The 17850-nt window shown below is 46.3% G+C and overlaps 1 protein-coding gene across 5 annotated transcripts in view; it reads right to left on the minus strand.

Annotated features, from left to right (window-relative positions):
- celsr1a (cadherin EGF LAG seven-pass G-type receptor 1a) overlaps window positions 1–17142 on the minus strand; it is a 122847-nt gene extending 105705 nt beyond the window's left edge. For 3 of the 5 annotated variants that reach the window (XM_036944457.1, XM_036944455.1, XM_036944454.1), the window contains exon 1: window positions 13377–17140. In XM_036944457.1, coding sequence (XP_036800352.1) covers window positions 13377–16923 — 3547 coding nt within the window. In that variant the 5' untranslated portion in view covers window positions 16924–17140. Of the gene's footprint in view, window positions 1–13376 lie in introns of all 5 variants that reach the window. The other 2 variants (XM_036944459.1, XM_036944458.1) reach the window with 2 other exon arrangements.
- Window positions 17143–17850: the final 708 nt, after the last annotated feature.

Here is a 17850-nt window from a genome sequence, read left to right on the forward strand (position 1 = left end):
TACTGTTATAATCTCCACCCGGCACAGCCAGAAGAGGACTGGCTACCCGTCATGGCCAGGTTCCTCTCTAGGTTTCTTCCAAGGTTCTGGCCTTTCTAGGGAGTTTTTCCTAGCCACCGTGCTTCTACACCTACATTGCTTGCTGTTTGGGGTTTGAGGCTGGGTTTCTGTACAGCACTTTGTGATATCAGCTGATGTAAGAAGGGCCATTTGATTGAATTTGATTGAATAGATCTAATTTAATTGATTACAAATTAAAACGTCACTGTCGAAAGTGTAAAAGTAGTGGTAATAAAACATCCCTAGCCTGCATATTCTGTTAGGCACTCCATCCATAGCTAGACTGCATGGAATCCATACCAGCGCTGCCTGCCCTGAGGGTAGTGCTGTCCTAACCAGACAGGACCAGACTATAGATCACCTTTACTCCTAGGCCTGTAATTTACCATCTGTCGAGACCCTTTAAAGCTACACTCTGGGATTATTTTCCTAGCAAAATGGCACAACATTTTAAACGACCATTAAACAGGCACCCAGATGTCAGGCTGCAGAGATGGACACAGAGGAGAGATGTGGCAGATCCACCTGGTAGTACACTAGTTCCACTTCAAACTCCTAGCCCACACACACAAACACTGGGCAGTAGCCAGCCAGCCTCTCTGCTGGTCCACTGAGCCCTAAGGGTTGGTAAATGCTGATACAGCCCTGCGGAAAGCACTGGCTGGCTTCTGTACATGTAAAGACCAGACACGCACAGAGAAACCAATGAGCGTTGCTGAAATACCAGAGACGATAAGACGCCAAGAAAATCCCCCTATCTTTATAATGAATTGCCTGTACACTAATCAAAGGGGATTAGGGTATAAATGAATGGCATCGATAAATCAAAACTAGCTGTATGAGGTGATTGAGGGAATCTGTGTTCCTGCAGTGTCCCTGGATCGCCCTTTCTCAGATACTCCTCTCTTTTCCTATCCTTCCCCCTTTCCTGTCCTCCTTCAGAACTAAGCTTATACCACATCCACACGTTTCTGAGTCTAGCCTCCAACAATCTCAGTCACCTCGACACGCACCAATGACAGAAACACACACCCACCACCCACCCACCCGAGTGAGTGTGCAAGATTAAACATGAATCAAATTCCTTTCCCGCTCATTGAACAGGGAGAGAGACACAGCTTACCCAGTTCAGACTGTTGTTTCAGCTTAATTGCTGTTCACGAATCACAGTCCTCTCTTCTCTTTCTCCCTCTGTCTCTTCTGTTGTAGGAGAACAGAGAAGCCTAGGGTGGAGTCAAGCCCAAAGTCATGGAATTACTACAGGAGAATCAGAGGATATCTATCCTGGGCCACGACAGTCGATGCCCTTGCTTTCTAGAGCGTTGAAGTGTATTGAACAAACCGACTTAGCTAGGCCACATTACATGTGAAACTGGAGAAAAAACGCAATATAAATGCCGGATCAGAAGAAAAAAAAGCTATATACAAATAAATACAATTAATCTCTTCTCAGAAGCTGTCAAAGTATACTAGATATATTGCATTCGGGAAGTACTCAAACCACTTGACTTTTTCCACATTTTGTTATGTTACAGCCTTATTCTAAAATGGGTTCAATTATATTTTTCAATCAATCTACACACAATAGCAAACAAGATTTTAGCGATTTTAGCAGAAATACCTTATTTTAGAGTCATTAAAACTCGTTTTTCAACCACTCCACAAATGTCTTGTTAACAAACTAGATTTGGCAAGTCAGTTAGGATATCTACTAAGTAATTTTTCCAACAATTGTTTACAGACAGATTATTTCACGTATAATTCACTGTATTACAATTCCAGTGGGCCAAAAGATTACATACACTAAGTTGACTGTGCCTTTAAACAGCTCGGAAAATTCCAGAAAATTATGTCATGGCTTTAGAAGCTTCTAATAGGCTAATTGGCATCATTTGAGTCAATTGGAGGTGTACCTGTGGATGTATTTCAACGCGTACCTTCAAACTCAGTGCCTCTTTGCTTGACATCATGGGAAAATCAAAAGAAATCAACCAAGCCTCAGAAAAAACTGTAGACCTACACAAGTCTGGTTCATCCTTGGGAGCAATTTCCAAATGACAGAAAGGTACCACGTTCATCTGTACAAACAATAATACGCAAGTATAAACACCACGCAGTCCCCATACCGCTCAGGAAGGAAACGCATTCGGTCTCCTAGAGATGAACCTCCTTTTTGCGAAAAGTGCAAATCAATCCCAGAACAACAGCAAAGTACCTTGTGAAGATGCTGGAGGAAACAGGTACAAAAGTATCTATATCCACAGTAAAACGAGTCCTATATCGACATAACCTGAAAGGCCGCTCAGCAAGGAAGAAGCAACTGCTCCAAAACGGCCATAATAAAGCCAGACTACGGTTTGAAACTGCACATGGGGACAAAGATCGTACTTTTTGGAGAAATGTCCTCTGGTCTGATGAAACAAAAATAGAACTGTTTGGCCATAATGGCCATCGTTATGTTTGGAGGAAAAGGGGGGAGACTTGCAAGCCGAAGAACACCATCCCAACCGTGAAGCACAGGGGTGGCAGCATCGTGTTGTGGGGGTGCTTTGCTACAGGAGGGACTGGTGAACTTCACAAAATAGATGGCATCATGAGGCAGGACAATTATGTGGATATATTGAAAAAACATCTCAAGACATCAGTCAGGAAGTTAAAGCTTGGTCACAAATGTGTCTTCCAAATGGACAATGACCCCAAGCATACTTCCAAAGTTGTGGCAAAATGGCTTAAGGACCACAAAGTCAAGGTATTGGAGTGGCCATCACAAAGCCCTGACCTCAATCCTATAGAAAATGTGTAGGCAGAACTGAAAAAGCTTGTGCGAGCAAGGAGGCCTACAAACCTGACTCAGTTACACCAGCTCTGTCAGGAGGAATGGGACAAAATTAACCTAACTTATTGTGGGAAGCTTGTGGAAGGCTACCTGAAACGACCCAAGTTAAACAATTTAAAGCCAATGCTACCAAATACTAATTGAGTGCATGTAAACTTCTGACCCACTGGGAATGTGATGAAAGAAATAAAAGCTGAAATAAATCATTCTCTCTACTATTATTCTGACATTTCACATTCTTAAAATAAAGTGGTGATCCTAACTGACCAAAGACAGGGAATTTTTACCAGGATTGAGTTTAAATGTATTTGGCTAAACTGTATGTAAACCTCTGACTTCAACTGTAAGTATTCAGACTCTTTGCTATGAGACTCGAAATTGAGCTTAGGTGCACCATGTTTCCATTCCTGAGATGTTTCTACAGCTTGACTGGAGTACAACTGTGGTAAATTCAATTGATTGAACATGATTTGGAAATCATGTCTATATAAAGATCCCACCGTTGACAGTGCATGTCAGAGCAAAAACTAAGCTATGAGGTCGAAGGAATTGTCCGTAGACCTCCGACACAGGATTGTTTCGAGCCATAGATCTGGGGAAGGGTACCAAAAAATGTCTGCAGCATTGAAGGTCCCCAACAACATAGTGGCCTCCATCACTCTTAAATGGAAGAAGTTTGGAACCACCAAGACTCTTCCTAGAGCTGGCCGCCCGGCCAAACTGAGTAATCGGGGGAGAAGGGCCTTGGTCAGGGAGGTGAACAAGAATCCGATGGTCACTCTGACAGAGCGCCAGAGTTCCTCTGTGGAGATGGGACAACCACCAGAAGGACAACAATCTCTGCAGCACTCCACCAATCAGGCCTTTATGGTAGAGTGGTCAGACGGAAGGCACTCCTCAGTAAAAGGCACACGCCAGCCCACTTGGAGTTTGCCAAAAGGCACTTGAAGGACTCTCAGGCCATGAGAAACAAGGTTCTCTGGTCTGATAAAAGCTAGATTGAACTCTTTGGCCTGAATGCCAAGCGTCACATCTGGAGGAAACCTGGGACCAACCCTATTATGAAGCATAGGGGTGGCAGCATCATGCTGTGGGGATGTTTTATAGCGGCTGGGACTGGGAGACTAGTCAGGATCGAGGGAAAGATGAACGGAGCAAACTACAGAGAGATCATTGATGAAAACCTGCTTCAGAGCACTCAGGACCTCAGACTGGGGCGAAAGTCTCTGAATGTCCTTGAGTGGCCCAGCCAGAGCCTGGACTTGAACCCAATCTAACATCTCTGGAGTCTTTAAAATAGCTGTGCTGCGATGCTCCCCATCCAACCTGACAGAGCTTGAGAGGATCTGCAGAGAAGAATGGGAGAAACTCCCCAAATACAGGTGTGCCAAGCTTGTTGCGTCATGCTGTAATCGCTTCCAAAGGTGCTTCAACAAAGTACTGAATAAAGGGTCTGAATAATTATGTAAATGTAATATTTACATATGTTTTTGCTTTGTCATTATGGGTTATTGTGTGTAGATTGTTGAGGGAAAAAAACAATTTAATACATTTTAGAATGAGGCTGTGACGTAACAAAATGTGGAAAAGGGGGTCTGAATACATTATACTTATTTGGTTCTGTTTAAGTTAATCAAATGTAATATTGTAACGATGAAATACGAGGATTGAAATACTCTAGGCTTGGTCCCAACCCGCGAGTTATGGGGAGCTTTATTTCTTCCCTTGGCTGCTGTGGGGATTCTAGGCATAGCCTGGTGTCTGTGAGTTTCAGAGCAATGTGCCTGTGTGTGTGAGACCCAGACTGTTCCTGTAATCTAATAACAGTTTCTATAGACACCAAGGACAGACATAGCCTCCAAACCAGGTTTTAATACAATTACAATGTTTCTTTATTGAAACATTCTAATTGTATTAAAACCTCACCACCCACCACCGCCCCCCCTTAAAATAAAACACCAAAATATATCCTGTACTGCATACATGTACCATACTCACCTTTCCCTCTGCCACACGATACAAAACACCACATATCACAATAACAAACAGAAAACTCAACTTCTATAACCGTATATCCAATACATCTTCCCCAGCTGTACAGGCAGCCCTCCAACACACCACATCTCCTGAAACATCTCCACACTTTTTTATTTTAAAGAACTCAAATTCTAACCTAAGGCACGCAGAGACCATCCCATTAAATAATAGTAAAGGGTCTGCTATTCCCCCACCTTGTTATCCAAATAGCCAACTTTGCCTGGGCAAACAGAAAATTCAACAAAACACATTTGGCCTTCTCCTTATTTGAATACCTGTACCCCATTATAAACATCCCAACAGTAAAACCCACCCCCAACCTCTCACACAGACATTCCAACAGAGACATTAATGGCATTAACCTGGTGCACACAGAAAACACATGAATCACAGTGTTCTCTCGTAACACAGAAAGGACACCCCAGCCCGACTCCTGGTTCAACCCGTGCCAACCAGCTGTGGCCAGGGCTCCATGTGGAACCCTCCACTGGAGGTCCCCTGACCTCTTTGGTGCTGGGGGCTTGTAGAGCCCCCTCCATCTAAAACCCACCATACTCTCCTCCCCACATACCCCCTGCCACTGATGTGCCTTCACTCCTGGTAGGCTCCTAATGTTCCTCACCTTGATACAGAGGTTGTAGAGGGCTTTACCTACCACCTCCTCAAACTCCCCCAGGCTCGGAGTGTTAGATTTGAACATGTCCTCCAGACCCCCTTGCCAGTCCCCAGTCTCTGGAAGCTGCCAGGCCCTCAGCAACTGCCAGGCCCTCAGCACTGCAGAGTAAAAATCCCAACCCTAATCCGCCAGCTCACCTCAGCAGTCCACATGCTGGTTCCCTTCAGCCAACATCAGTATTGTTCAGCAGTCTCTGCACCGCCTATAGTCGGAAAGCAGCCACCCTTCTCTCCAGTTCCACCAGGCCCTGTCCTCCTTCGTGGACGGTCATGTACAACACTGCTGCCCACAGCCAGTGATAGCCCGACCAGAAAAAGCCGACCAGCTTGCGTTGCAGGTCTGCGAGCAGTTGAGGACAGACAGTTTACACCCATGCCTGTCCAGCACACTCCCTGCAGTCTCCTGCTTGGCAGGCCGATAAAAGGCTCAATGGCTAGTGTATATAACTGCCCCGATAGAGGGCATCCTTTCTAATGCCCCGTCTCACCCAGACTGGCCTGCTGAGCCACCCTCCCACCTTGACCATACATGATGCCCCAGCATACAACAGCTTCACACAGGTCAAAAAACTTCCCAAACATCACATTAAACAGATACTCATGGTCCACTCAATCAAAAGCCTTCTCTTGATCTAAAGAGACGTCCAAAGTTCACATTAGAACCTCTCGACAAGTCCAACATGTCCCTGATTAAGAACAAGTTGTCCGTAATTGAGCGTCCCGGTGCACAATATGTTTGGTCCTTATGTACTATCGAGTCCAAATGGGACTTCAGTCTGTCAGAGAGGACGTTGGCAAATATCTTGTGGCCCGCACAGAGCAATGCCCCGGGCCTCCAGTTCACACAAGTGAACTGGGCAGGAGAGTCAGAGCCGCACGACGGCAAATCTCCCCAGAATTTTTTTTTTTTGAAAACTCCACTGGGAGTCCATCAACCCCCAGTGCACGACCGGGGGACATCTGAGTTACTGCGTCTGCCAGTTCATGGGACAACAGAGGAATGTCCATTTCATCCCTCTGTGCCAGAGAGAGCTTTAGGGAGTTATGCGAACAAGACCTGAGCATTCATAGGATCACACATTTCTGCCCTATACAACTCAGTATATAACTCCACAGTTCGCTCCCGCATCTCTCCCACCACAGAGGTCACCCGCCCATCAGACAGCCGTAGACAATGCATACCCTTGGCTTCACTGCTCTGTCTTTCCAAACCAAAGAAGAAGGAGCTGGGAGCATCCATCTCCTTGATACTCTCCTAGCCTCTGAGGATGAGAGAGCTTTATACTGTTGACAGAAAAGACGAATTTGGACTTTCCCCACATCCCACCATTGACTCAGAGACTCATTCTCCTCTCTTCGCTGACCCTACCTTTCCCAAAAGGTCTGGAAACCTAAGCAAAAAGTGGAATCTTGTAAGAGCTTTACATTAAACTTCCAATAAGAGGCCTACCTGGGCCCTGGCGAAATAGACAGCCAAGCCATGGTTATGTGGTGATCTGAAAAACCCACCTGGAGAATGGTAGCACCCAACAGCCTATTGCTCTGATTCCTGGACAAGTAAAAACGTTGAAGTCGGGCTGCACTCACCCTAGCCCCAAAGACCTTCACCCATGTATACTGTCTTGTGTTGGGCTGCACTCACCCTAGCCCCAAAGACCTTCACCCATGTATACTGTCTTGTGTCAGGATGTCTAGTTCTCCAAACATCCACTAGGTCGAACAGATTTATTATGTCCCTTAACACTCCCACTGACACTGAATGAGGCTCTTCCCCATTTCTGTCTTTCGTAAAAATCCATTGTACAGTTCCAGTCCCCGCCGACCACCAGCGTCTCCTCAGGAGCTACCTGTGAGGGTTCCTGTCTAAGACACCCAAATAGATCCCCCCCTCTCTCCCCCTGTGTTAGGCGCATAAACATTTATAAAGACAAAACCCATGTTGTTAATTTCTGCTTTTACAACAAGCAGCCTACCCACCGCCTTTGAGCAAAGTTTTACAGACAGACCCAGTAAAAAAAGGACTCAGCCTGCCACCCCTGCACTAAAATGTGTCCCATGGCTCAACATACTTGCCCCTTTCCACCAGAGCCCACAATCAACTTCATTCACCACATCACTGTGTGTCTCCTGCAGAAACAACTGTACTTTTTTTATATTACATTTTCACCCGACACACTCCTCTTTCCCACATCTCTGGCACCATTTACATAGAGCGAGCCTACCCGAAGAGTCTCCATAAGAAGTGGGAGAAAGACAGCAAAGAAAGAGACCAATAGCAAAGCTCAAAAGCCCCAGTGCCAAAAATAAACTATACATCTAAACAGTGTCTGAAGGTAGACCCTTACGCACTGTTGTGACCCACTTCCTCAACCTAAACCGTTTCCTGGGTGAGAGGACAGACACCATGCCCCTAATTTTCCATAGCATGTTGTACTGATATTACAAACTTTCTCGGATCAGAAAAAAAGGCTTCAAGGATAACTTTTTTCCCCTTGGTCTCATTCAGGCACCTTGTCAGTTCCCTAAATGTGTACTTTGACCCCTCTGCTTGACTGGTTGTCCGCTCCGGACTCATTGAAGAGGAGTCAGAAAAAAAACCTCATCAACCCCCCCACCCAGCACCAGGCAAAGGTTCCATGGTGCCTTTGACCACACCGGCCTCTCCCCTCCCACCTCCTTTCTTCTCCCCCTTTTTTGACACCCTCCTCCTCCCCTCCAGTCTCTTACACTTCCCCTCAATACTCTACTCATCCACAAGCATAACCTGACTAGACCCAGACTCATCTACACCACCATCCATAGCATGACTAGACCCAGCCTCATCTACACCACCATCCATAGCATGACTAGACCCAGCCTCATCTACACCACCATCTCTAGCCTGACTAGACCCAGCCTCATCTACACCACCATCCATAGAATGACTAGACCAAGCCTCATCTACACCACCATCTCTAGCCTGACTAGACCCAGCCTCATCTACACCACCATCCATAACCTGACTAGACCCAGCCTCATCTACACCACCATCTCTAGCCTGACTAGACCCAGCCTCATCTACACCACCATCCCTGGCATGACTAGACCCAGACCCATCCATAGCATGACTAGACCCAGCCTCATCTACACCACCATCCCTGGCATGACTAGACCCAGCCTCTGCTGTCTGCATCTCATTGCCCCCTGCGTGTTGACCTCGATATCCCCCACTGGCGCTTGTACCCTCACCTTGTCTACGGCCTTTATGTTGTCATGCAAAGCTCTTATGCCCCAAATCCCCACACTCAAAACACCATAGACTATCTGTGCTGGCAAACTCTGCATAGAGCCCCTCCCCATGCCTCACTTTAAAATGCACATTTAACTGTTGCTCATTGTTGTTCAGAAACATAAACACTTGCCTCCGGAACGAAACAACGTGCTTAATGGCATCTGCCTGAAAGCCTGTTGACAGTACACGAAAACCGCTAGCATACTTACCAAAACGACTCAGCTCTTTCCTGATTTGATCATCCGTAATAAACAGAGGCAAATTTGCAACAACCACCTTTGTCGAAATGGAAGAGGCAGAATTGGCACCAACACACCCCTTACAAATATTGCACTAGCAATTAGCCTACCAACCAAATTTGCTCTTTTCATGAACACAACCACAGCTTTGTTCATTCTGGAAGCGGAATGTATAAATTCAGCTCCTACCTATTTTCCGACTGCGAGCAGAACCCTCTTTAACTCCATTCTCAGGAACACACCTGAATCCATGCCGTATCGACAGCATCTCCTCCGCGCTAGGCTGAGAAGCCATCGCGCACACGACACCTTCCAAACCCCAGGAAATTAACTCTGTCCTCTTCCACCCTAACTTTGAAAAAAACTGTGGATTCCACTAAAACAAATAGTGCATTAACCTTCCACCATAGAAAATAACATTGAAAGAAAGACCAAGAACAGAATCAAGAAAAGAAGATAGGGCAGAGCCCTCTACACCAAACACTCAAACTCCCAGCATGCACTGAGAGAGAAAGAGAGAAAGAGAGAAAGAGAGAGAGAGAGAGAGAGAGAGAGATTATAGAGAGTTATAGAAGGAAGGGAGGACAAGAGGGGAGAGAGAAGGTTGTAATGTCTTAGGAATGACCAGGGAGTTGCTTTGCTAATATCAGTTACTTTCAGTGCCAAGACTAATATACCACCACATCACGCGAATAAACATGTAAACACAATCTGGTCTATAAATAGTGGATGACTTACATCACACGAAATGTCAACAAAACCATCAATCTCATAACAGACAGATCCAATCTGTCATGTGTCTATCTTCATTCTAAACTAAAGCCTGGTCCAAGATCGGTGTGTGCTGTATAGCCAACACTTATGGTCACAAGGAGTTGGCAGTACAGCACAAACAGATCTGGGACCAGGCCAATGTTGCTCTAGGCAGCACCTGTATAGGTAGTGAGTCATCTCTACGAGCCTCTCCGGACATTGTTAGGACATCCATCAGAGTTAGGGGTCAGAGGTTGTGTGTAGACAAAGGAAGGAGCTCCGCCACACCAATAACCCCCTCTCTCTGTTGCAGCTGGTTGAGTGCAGTCAGCGGCAGCAGTGGTAGTATTGTGACAGGTAGGGCTGGGATACACACTGGCACAACTGGACAGGGGGCACACTCTCCTCTTTCCCCACACACACACATCTCCTTACTTTAGTCCGTTCCTTTAGCAAACCTCTTGTAAGACGTATTCAGCACCTAACATACTAAAACATCTCAACTTATAATCGTATTCATGCTGCTGCAGTAGAGACCTCATGTGAATTAAATTAAACCTCTTAGGTTCCTCCAGAAATCTGACTATGGGACTTACATGAAACGGTAAACATCTTCTGGGTGCTATGGAGAGAAACCTCAGAGAAAATGAGATAAAAAGAGAGAGAGCAAGAGGAAGAGAAAATGAGACTGTAGAGAGAACGAGAGATGGGGAGAGAAAACTACGTAGCTCCTACAGAGTGGGGTCGAGGGCCAAACCTAGGCGGCGCGAGCTAAAAGGCCCCCAGGGAGAACGAAGGAGTGGGTGCATGTAGCGGCACACTGCAAGCGCTCCCTCCCTTCGCCCCTCCCTCCTTACCTCCAAAAGAAGAAAGAGAGAGAGAGAGAGAGAGAGGCCAAGTGGAAATGATGATTTAGCACCAATCACTCCAAATCATTATTAAGGTACATCTCACAAAGTTGGCCTACAGAAGAGTAACACCATCCATCCCTCGTCTCTATTATGCCCAGAGGGCCACACAAACAGACAGCTTATATAACACAGACAGAACTCTGTATACTGGGCCTTAGAAAGACTTTAGGTATCAGGACCGAAGCCTGAGGAGATAGTCATTAGACAGTCAACATTAGATAGTCAAGTCAATGGCTCTTCTTTTATTAAGACTACGGTGAATAAAACGAGAGAGCTAAATTCGGAGGGAAAAGCTTGCTGAATGTTGAGCTAGCCAGATAAGAGATATTGTATTACAGTGGGAACACTCAGCCCCTACCATGCCTCATCGGTGTTGTTCTAAGGGGAGAGACAGAGTGGTGTTTTGACTAGAATGTTAACCTGCGTTATCTGGGGGATATCTGACAGGCAGGGAGTACCTCTGGCCTTTCAGGGGGGTTAGATAAACCATTTCAATCCCTTTCTGTTGGTAGAATAAAACACCTGTTCTGTTCTTGCCCTGTTTTTGAGAAATACAATTTGGTCAATTTAAACAGATTTTGAGAGCTTAGTTTGAATGGGTGAATTGACAGAAAGAGACATCTTAGATAGATATCTAATTCAAACAATGTTCAATTTCACACATCAGTAGCCACCACTACTATGCCCATCTCTGTGCCCAGGAGATCAGATTTAACTAATAATATCATTGTTTTTAGGAACAAACAGTTGTTTCCTAATATTGGGCCTTAATTTTCCAAAAAAGCTCTGAATGAATTTGAGCCATGTCATTATCTCACAGAGAAAGAGAGAGAAGGGCTAGTGTTTCATTAATGAAGGAAGCCAGGAGCAGGCTGTTGGTGTCTGTCTCAGTCTGGTCTCCTGTTGTCCCTAGACTCCCCTGGGCCTGGGGTTGAGAGGTCAGAGCACCAGTGTTAATGGTTACCTAACATTTGACATCACGGTGTGTCTAGAGTAGTGAGGAGGGAGGTCGGGGGTCGGAATGTTTGTGTAAGATGCATTATTCTGATGGTGTGATGGAGGGGGCAGGGGTGCCCCTCGAGGGACAGCCGGGGGTCAGCATTGTCAAGGAGATCTCAAGAGTCCCAATTGTTATCGGTGAATGCGAAAGAAGGTCCACTAGTGACCACGAGCCTCTGGACAGACAGTCTTTTGTTACACCGAAAAAGACAAGTCACCGAGATAACTAATTATGAGAGAGGTTGAGAAGGAAAGGCATAGGGAGGTTTCATTCTTGGTAAATAGAAAGAGATGGATTGAGAGAGTGAGAGCGAGACTTAAGGTGCTGGGCAGTTTGCCATATCGGGGAACTTGATTTGAAAGAAAAGCCTTCACAATGACACAAACAGCTGTCAATATGACAATTCTCTCATGGGGATAGGATGCCTCTCTCCCACTTACTGCCTCAAACAAGTCAATACGAAGGCCTGTATAACATCAATGCTCTATATTACAGTTGAAATAACCTCTACCACAGTGTCTCTGTGAGGGTGTGAGCTATGGGTGTTTGGATTAGTGTAATGTGTCATTTAACAGAACAAAGTATACTGCTGTATAAGAGGACATCTTTCACCCAAATTCTTTCTGCGTGACTTACCGACAAATGCAGATAACCCATCTTACTTTTATTACACTAAACTGTATGGGCTGTACAACACAATCAGCAAAAAAAGGACTCCTCGTTTTAACCGAAATTGCAGCAAAATCACCCAGCACGACCTGCTGACTAAGGCTATGTAAAGCACGGAGAACTATTTCTGTGCGTGAATGCGTGAGACAGACTTTGCCCCAGTTTTGATCATCACATTTAGCCATTCCTGCTAACCTAAGTGAAAAAAGGGGCCAACACAAGCTGTTCACTTCTAAGGTGAGTTTCTTGAAGAAGGCGTGCTATAATGTTGATATGTGCAAACCGCATTTCTGCAGTGAAAAAAACAACATTGGTTCAAAAATAAGAGCACCTGGTATAATAGCACCTTTTATGAACCCAGGCAACCACCACAATACAGTATCACAGAAACAGTATAAAACGGTAGAACCAGACACTTACACCTTCCAACTACCACTCACTAAACATATACAGCACTTCGGCTAGGGCCTAAGCTCTGCGTTGCTTCCATAGAACACGCAGTCAACTACACTTAGTTCCAGACGATAGATATAATATCTATTTTCTCTCTCACATATATTTCTTACACTTATTCCACTCTGCAAGCAGCAAACTATTTCAGTTGACCGGAAAGAGCGGAAAACCCAAAATAGCTTACTTTCAAATGCTTCTTCACTTCATTTCATTCAACTCTCGGGTCATACCAGACCACGCAAATCACCACTGAGATAGCCATCTTGAATAAATTATTTTGCTTACTCATTCAACTCTGCCAGCAGGAAAATAGGCCTTTTTTACACCTCTAAATACAAGTCCAGAAGAATATGATTTATGAACAAGGCGTTTTCTTTAGGTAATAAGACAGGTAATTATAGTTAATAATAATAATAAGACATGGTAATAAGCGGATCACCCGTTTGCATGTATACATTTGAGGTGCTCTTACCTGAGACAGAGACAGTCATGGGGGCCTCTAGAGGTCTGTTGTTATCCAGGTCTCTGCTGAGCTTCAGTTCCCCCGTGACTGCATTCAGCACTAGCAGGTTCAGCTCATTCCCCGACTCAAAACTGTAGTGGAGTTTATCCGACACGTCTGGGTCATGGGCAGGTACCTTCCCGATTATCCCTGAGGGGAAACTATTGGACTTGTTGGTCACATAGTTGTTGAAGATAATCTCAAAGTTCTGCAGAACCGGGTCGTTGTCATTGATGTCGACTAAACGGATGTGGACTGTGGCCCGGCTGACGAGCGGAGCGGATGTGGCCTGGACCACAATAACGTACTCGGTTCTGGACTCGTAGTCGAGGTCCGTGAGGGCGGTGAGATCGCCTTTGAAGATGTCCAGCTTGAAGACCTCTGGGATGTTCCCCTCTACGATCTGGTACATGATCTGAGCGTTGGTTCCCTCATCTGGGTCGGTGGCGCTGATCCGAGCCACGACGGAACCGACGGGGCTGTTCTCCTCCACGTAGATAAACAGTTCGTCCTTCTCGAACACGGGCGCATTGTCGTTGATATCCAGCACAGACACCTGGATGTCCACCGCTGCTTTGAGAGGAGGAATCCCCTTATCCACAGCGAAGGCCTTCAGGGTATACACAGGCACGTTCTCTCTGTCTAACTTCCTGGCTGTTCTGATGATGCCAGAGTAGGGCTCGATGAAGAAGTCCCCCTCCCCGTCATCTCCACCCTGGAAGGTGTAGCTCAGCCTGCCGTTGGACCCGGAGTCCCTGTCGGAGGCAGATATCTGGAGCACGCTGGTGTAAACGGGTGCGTCCTCAAATACAGTCCCCTGATACATGTCCCGTAGGAACTGAGGTGTGTTGTCGTTGGCATCCAGGATTATTATCTCCACATAGGTCGTATCGGACTTCTGAGGAATGCCATTGTCCCTGGCGACGATGGCTAGCGTGTACGACGCCTGGTCCTCGTAGTCTATCTCCATCTGGGTGGTGATGGCGCCCGTGTCGGGGTCGATCTTAAACTGGGGGACGTTGTCCTCCATGATGTACGTGATGCGAGCGTTTTCACCCGTGTCTTCGTCGGTGGCGCTGATGATGACCACAATGGACCCCACGGGCCGGTCCTCGCTAATCATCACCTGGTAGTTGGCGCTCTGGAACACGGGACGGTGTGTGTTGGCGTCCGTGACGTTGATGAACACCTGTGCCATGTCAAAACGTGTGCCGTCCGAAGCAGTTACCGTCAGGACGTACTGGCGCTCCTGTTTGTAGTCTAAGGGTAACGCCAAGGTGATGAGCCCGCCTCCACTCTGACTGGTGATGGCAAAACGATTCCTGGTGTTTCCGCTAGAGATCTGATAGGTTACCACACTATTTACATCCCTGTCAACGGCTGTCACTGTCAACACACTGGTCCCCACCACAGCATCCTCATTAATCTTCAGAGAATACACCTTCTCTGTGAAGGTCGGGATGTTGTCGTTCACATCTAGGACCGTGATGCTCACGCTGGCTGAGGATGACATTGCAGGCGTCCCACAATCCCTTGCTTCCATGCCGAAGGTATAGAACTCGGTGGTTTCCCTGTCGAGCTCCGTGGCGACCGTGATCCACCCAGTGCTATTGTTGATGGTGAAGGGGAAACCAGGGGAGGTGTCGGTGAGATGGTACTCCAGACGGGCGTTATCCCCAGAATCAGCATCTATAGCCTGGATGTGGATTACTGAGTAGCCAATGGCCACATTCTCCAGCACAGTGGATTGAAACGGCGTGCTGACGAACATAGGAGCGTTATCATTTACGTCAACCACCTGGACCACCACCATCCCAGTCCCGTTGATCAACGGAGGCCTGCCACCATCCTGAGCTTTAATCCGTAAATTATACTCCCTAATCATCTCGTAATCCAGGGGATTAATGACATCGATGACCCCAGTGGGAGAGTGGATGTAGAACTGTCCCTTTACATTGCCACTGATGATGCTGTAGTGGACCTTAGCATTGTTCCCCTCATCTTTGTCCGTGGCCTGAACTTGGGTGACTTTAGAGTTGACGGCCACGTTCTCAGGGATTTGGACCACGTAACGTTTCTCACTGAACTGGGGATAGTTGTCGTTCTCGTCCTCTACAGAGATGTTGACGGTGGCCGTGGCGCTCCGGGGTTCAGGGTCTTTCCCCTGGTCGTTGGCTTCCACGATCAGCTGGTACTGGGACATGGTCTCTCTGTCGGGCCGCTCTCTGATCCTCACTAGCCCGTGGCGCGGGTCGATCTCAAAACCCGCGTTCACTCCGTCGCCGTTGACGATTTTATAGACCATGTTGGCGTTGGAGGGTGCGTCTCCGTCGGTGGCTCTTATGGTCATGACCTCAAAGCCCACCTCTACATTCTCCCGTATGGTTACCCGGTATTCAGTCTGCTCGAACACCGGCCCGTGGTCGTTGGTGTCGCTGACCGTCACAGTGAGGTAAGACGTGGCTGAGCGCCGCGGGGAGCCGTTGTCTGTTACCATTACTTTGAAGACGTGTGTGTCTTTGACCTCTCTGTCTAAAGGCTGCACTGTTGTAATAGCACCTGTCTGAGGGTTTATTACAAAAAAGTCGTTGGATCTGCTGTCAAAGAGGGCCTCCATTCCATACTCTATTCTACCGGCCTCTCCATCATCCGGATCAGTGGCCTTCAGTGTGATGACGCGGGTCCCTGATGGTTCATTCTCGGGAACAGACACCTGGTAGTTGGGGAGCTGAAACTGGGGAGGTGTGTTCACATTTCTCCGTTTTCGGTGGTTCCATTTGCCAGGCACAATCTGGATGGTGTGTGATGATGATAACTGCCCATGGGTCTCTCCCTCAACCACCGTCACCAACCGCAAACTCACGCGCACGGAGACGCGGACGCTCCGGTCACTCAGAGCACGCAGTGTACAATGCAAATGCACCTCTCCGTGTCCCAAACAGTAGTCTTCGTCCAGCAATAGATTGCCATGTTTAAAAACTGCTCTCAAGTCTTTCCCAGTAGTACATGAGGAGGCAGAAAAATTGGTATTTCGCGTAAAGGCAGGCAAAAGTTTTGTTACATTCACAAGCAAATTACCTGCGGATAAGCAGGAAGTTGCTTCCAGTTTGGAAAGGTAACTGATGTGAATGTCGAGTTTACCTATTGTGCTCTTTCTCTTGTATTTGATAAAACAGTCTTGTCCGTGTACAAATGTATTGAAATGTGTCAAAACAAAATTTTCAGACGTCAACGACCCTATCCTGATATAGACAGGCACCGGGTTCCTCAATAAACGCACACAATCCACTTTTCGGTACACACGGAGAGCTCCTTCTTGCCATTCCACTTGTAAAAAGTTCTGAATGTATTTAGGAGTTAAAGTCCTGTCGATTTTGTAAGTCCAACCGGGCCCCAGGGACAAATTTGCCAAAACGGTCCCAGTTTGTAACGTCTCCGAAAGGTGTAGCTCGAAACATCCCAGCAAGGGCACATTGAATAGAACACAAACCCAGATCCAATACATCGGTAATTCCATGGTTTTAAACTCCAACAAATCCCATTCAATTTAATCGAAACATCTCCACCAAAGCATTAACTATCCCTCTCCCTTTTTCTTTTATCCTTCATGGTGAAGATTTAAAGTGGAAACGACACTTATTATCCATAGTATCCACGGAGCGCAGTCACATGAATCTACGAGCAAAGTTTTAAATGACGACAAAATGGCTCCACCGCTCCCCCTCCTCTGAGAGCTGATTAACATAGACCTGCTGTGTTCGGCTCACCGGGACACTTTCGCAGGGGATCTTTCTCATGGACATTCGGAAGTGTCCTGAGCTGTTGACGAATGCGCATTCGGACCATTGCCATGACAATAGAGAGCTTGTTACCACGCGCGTTGTGTGTTTGAGGACCACTAGAACTTTGTTATGAAACTAGTTTGGTGTTATTCAAACTTTCCCCGATGTTTAGAGATTAAAGTTGTGTATTGTGTTTGTCACCTGGGGAAAATGGTACATTAGCACACAACCATCTATTGGAAAAGGTTATTATTAAGCTATTTGGACAATGAATCGCTATTGTCATGGTTAGTAGTCTAGAGCTCAACATTTGCATATCAATTCTGAATAAATAGTTGAAAATAATTGATTGATTTAGATTTGGCCCATGTGCTTGGATTTGTATTATGGAGTTATATTATACACATTTATGGTCAGTTTATGGATGATCTATTTTCAGAATATGCATAACTCTCCAGATCATCCATTGAAATTAGATTATAATCCATAGCTTCCTCCATCCTACCATTTATGTTGGTATCCATGTCAATGTAGCCTTGTTTAACGAAAAAAGTGTCCGTTGCACCTATTTGTAATGAATGCCGCTTTAGTTCATTCCAGTGGCGATTTTAGCATGTACATCTTGGTGGGGCAAAAAAACAAAGTGGTATGCATGCCAGCTA

Source organism: Oncorhynchus mykiss, chromosome 15 (genome assembly GCF_013265735.2).
Source record: "Oncorhynchus mykiss isolate Arlee chromosome 15, USDA_OmykA_1.1, whole genome shotgun sequence".
In the NCBI taxonomy this organism is placed as follows: domain Eukaryota; kingdom Metazoa; phylum Chordata; class Actinopteri; order Salmoniformes; family Salmonidae; genus Oncorhynchus; species Oncorhynchus mykiss.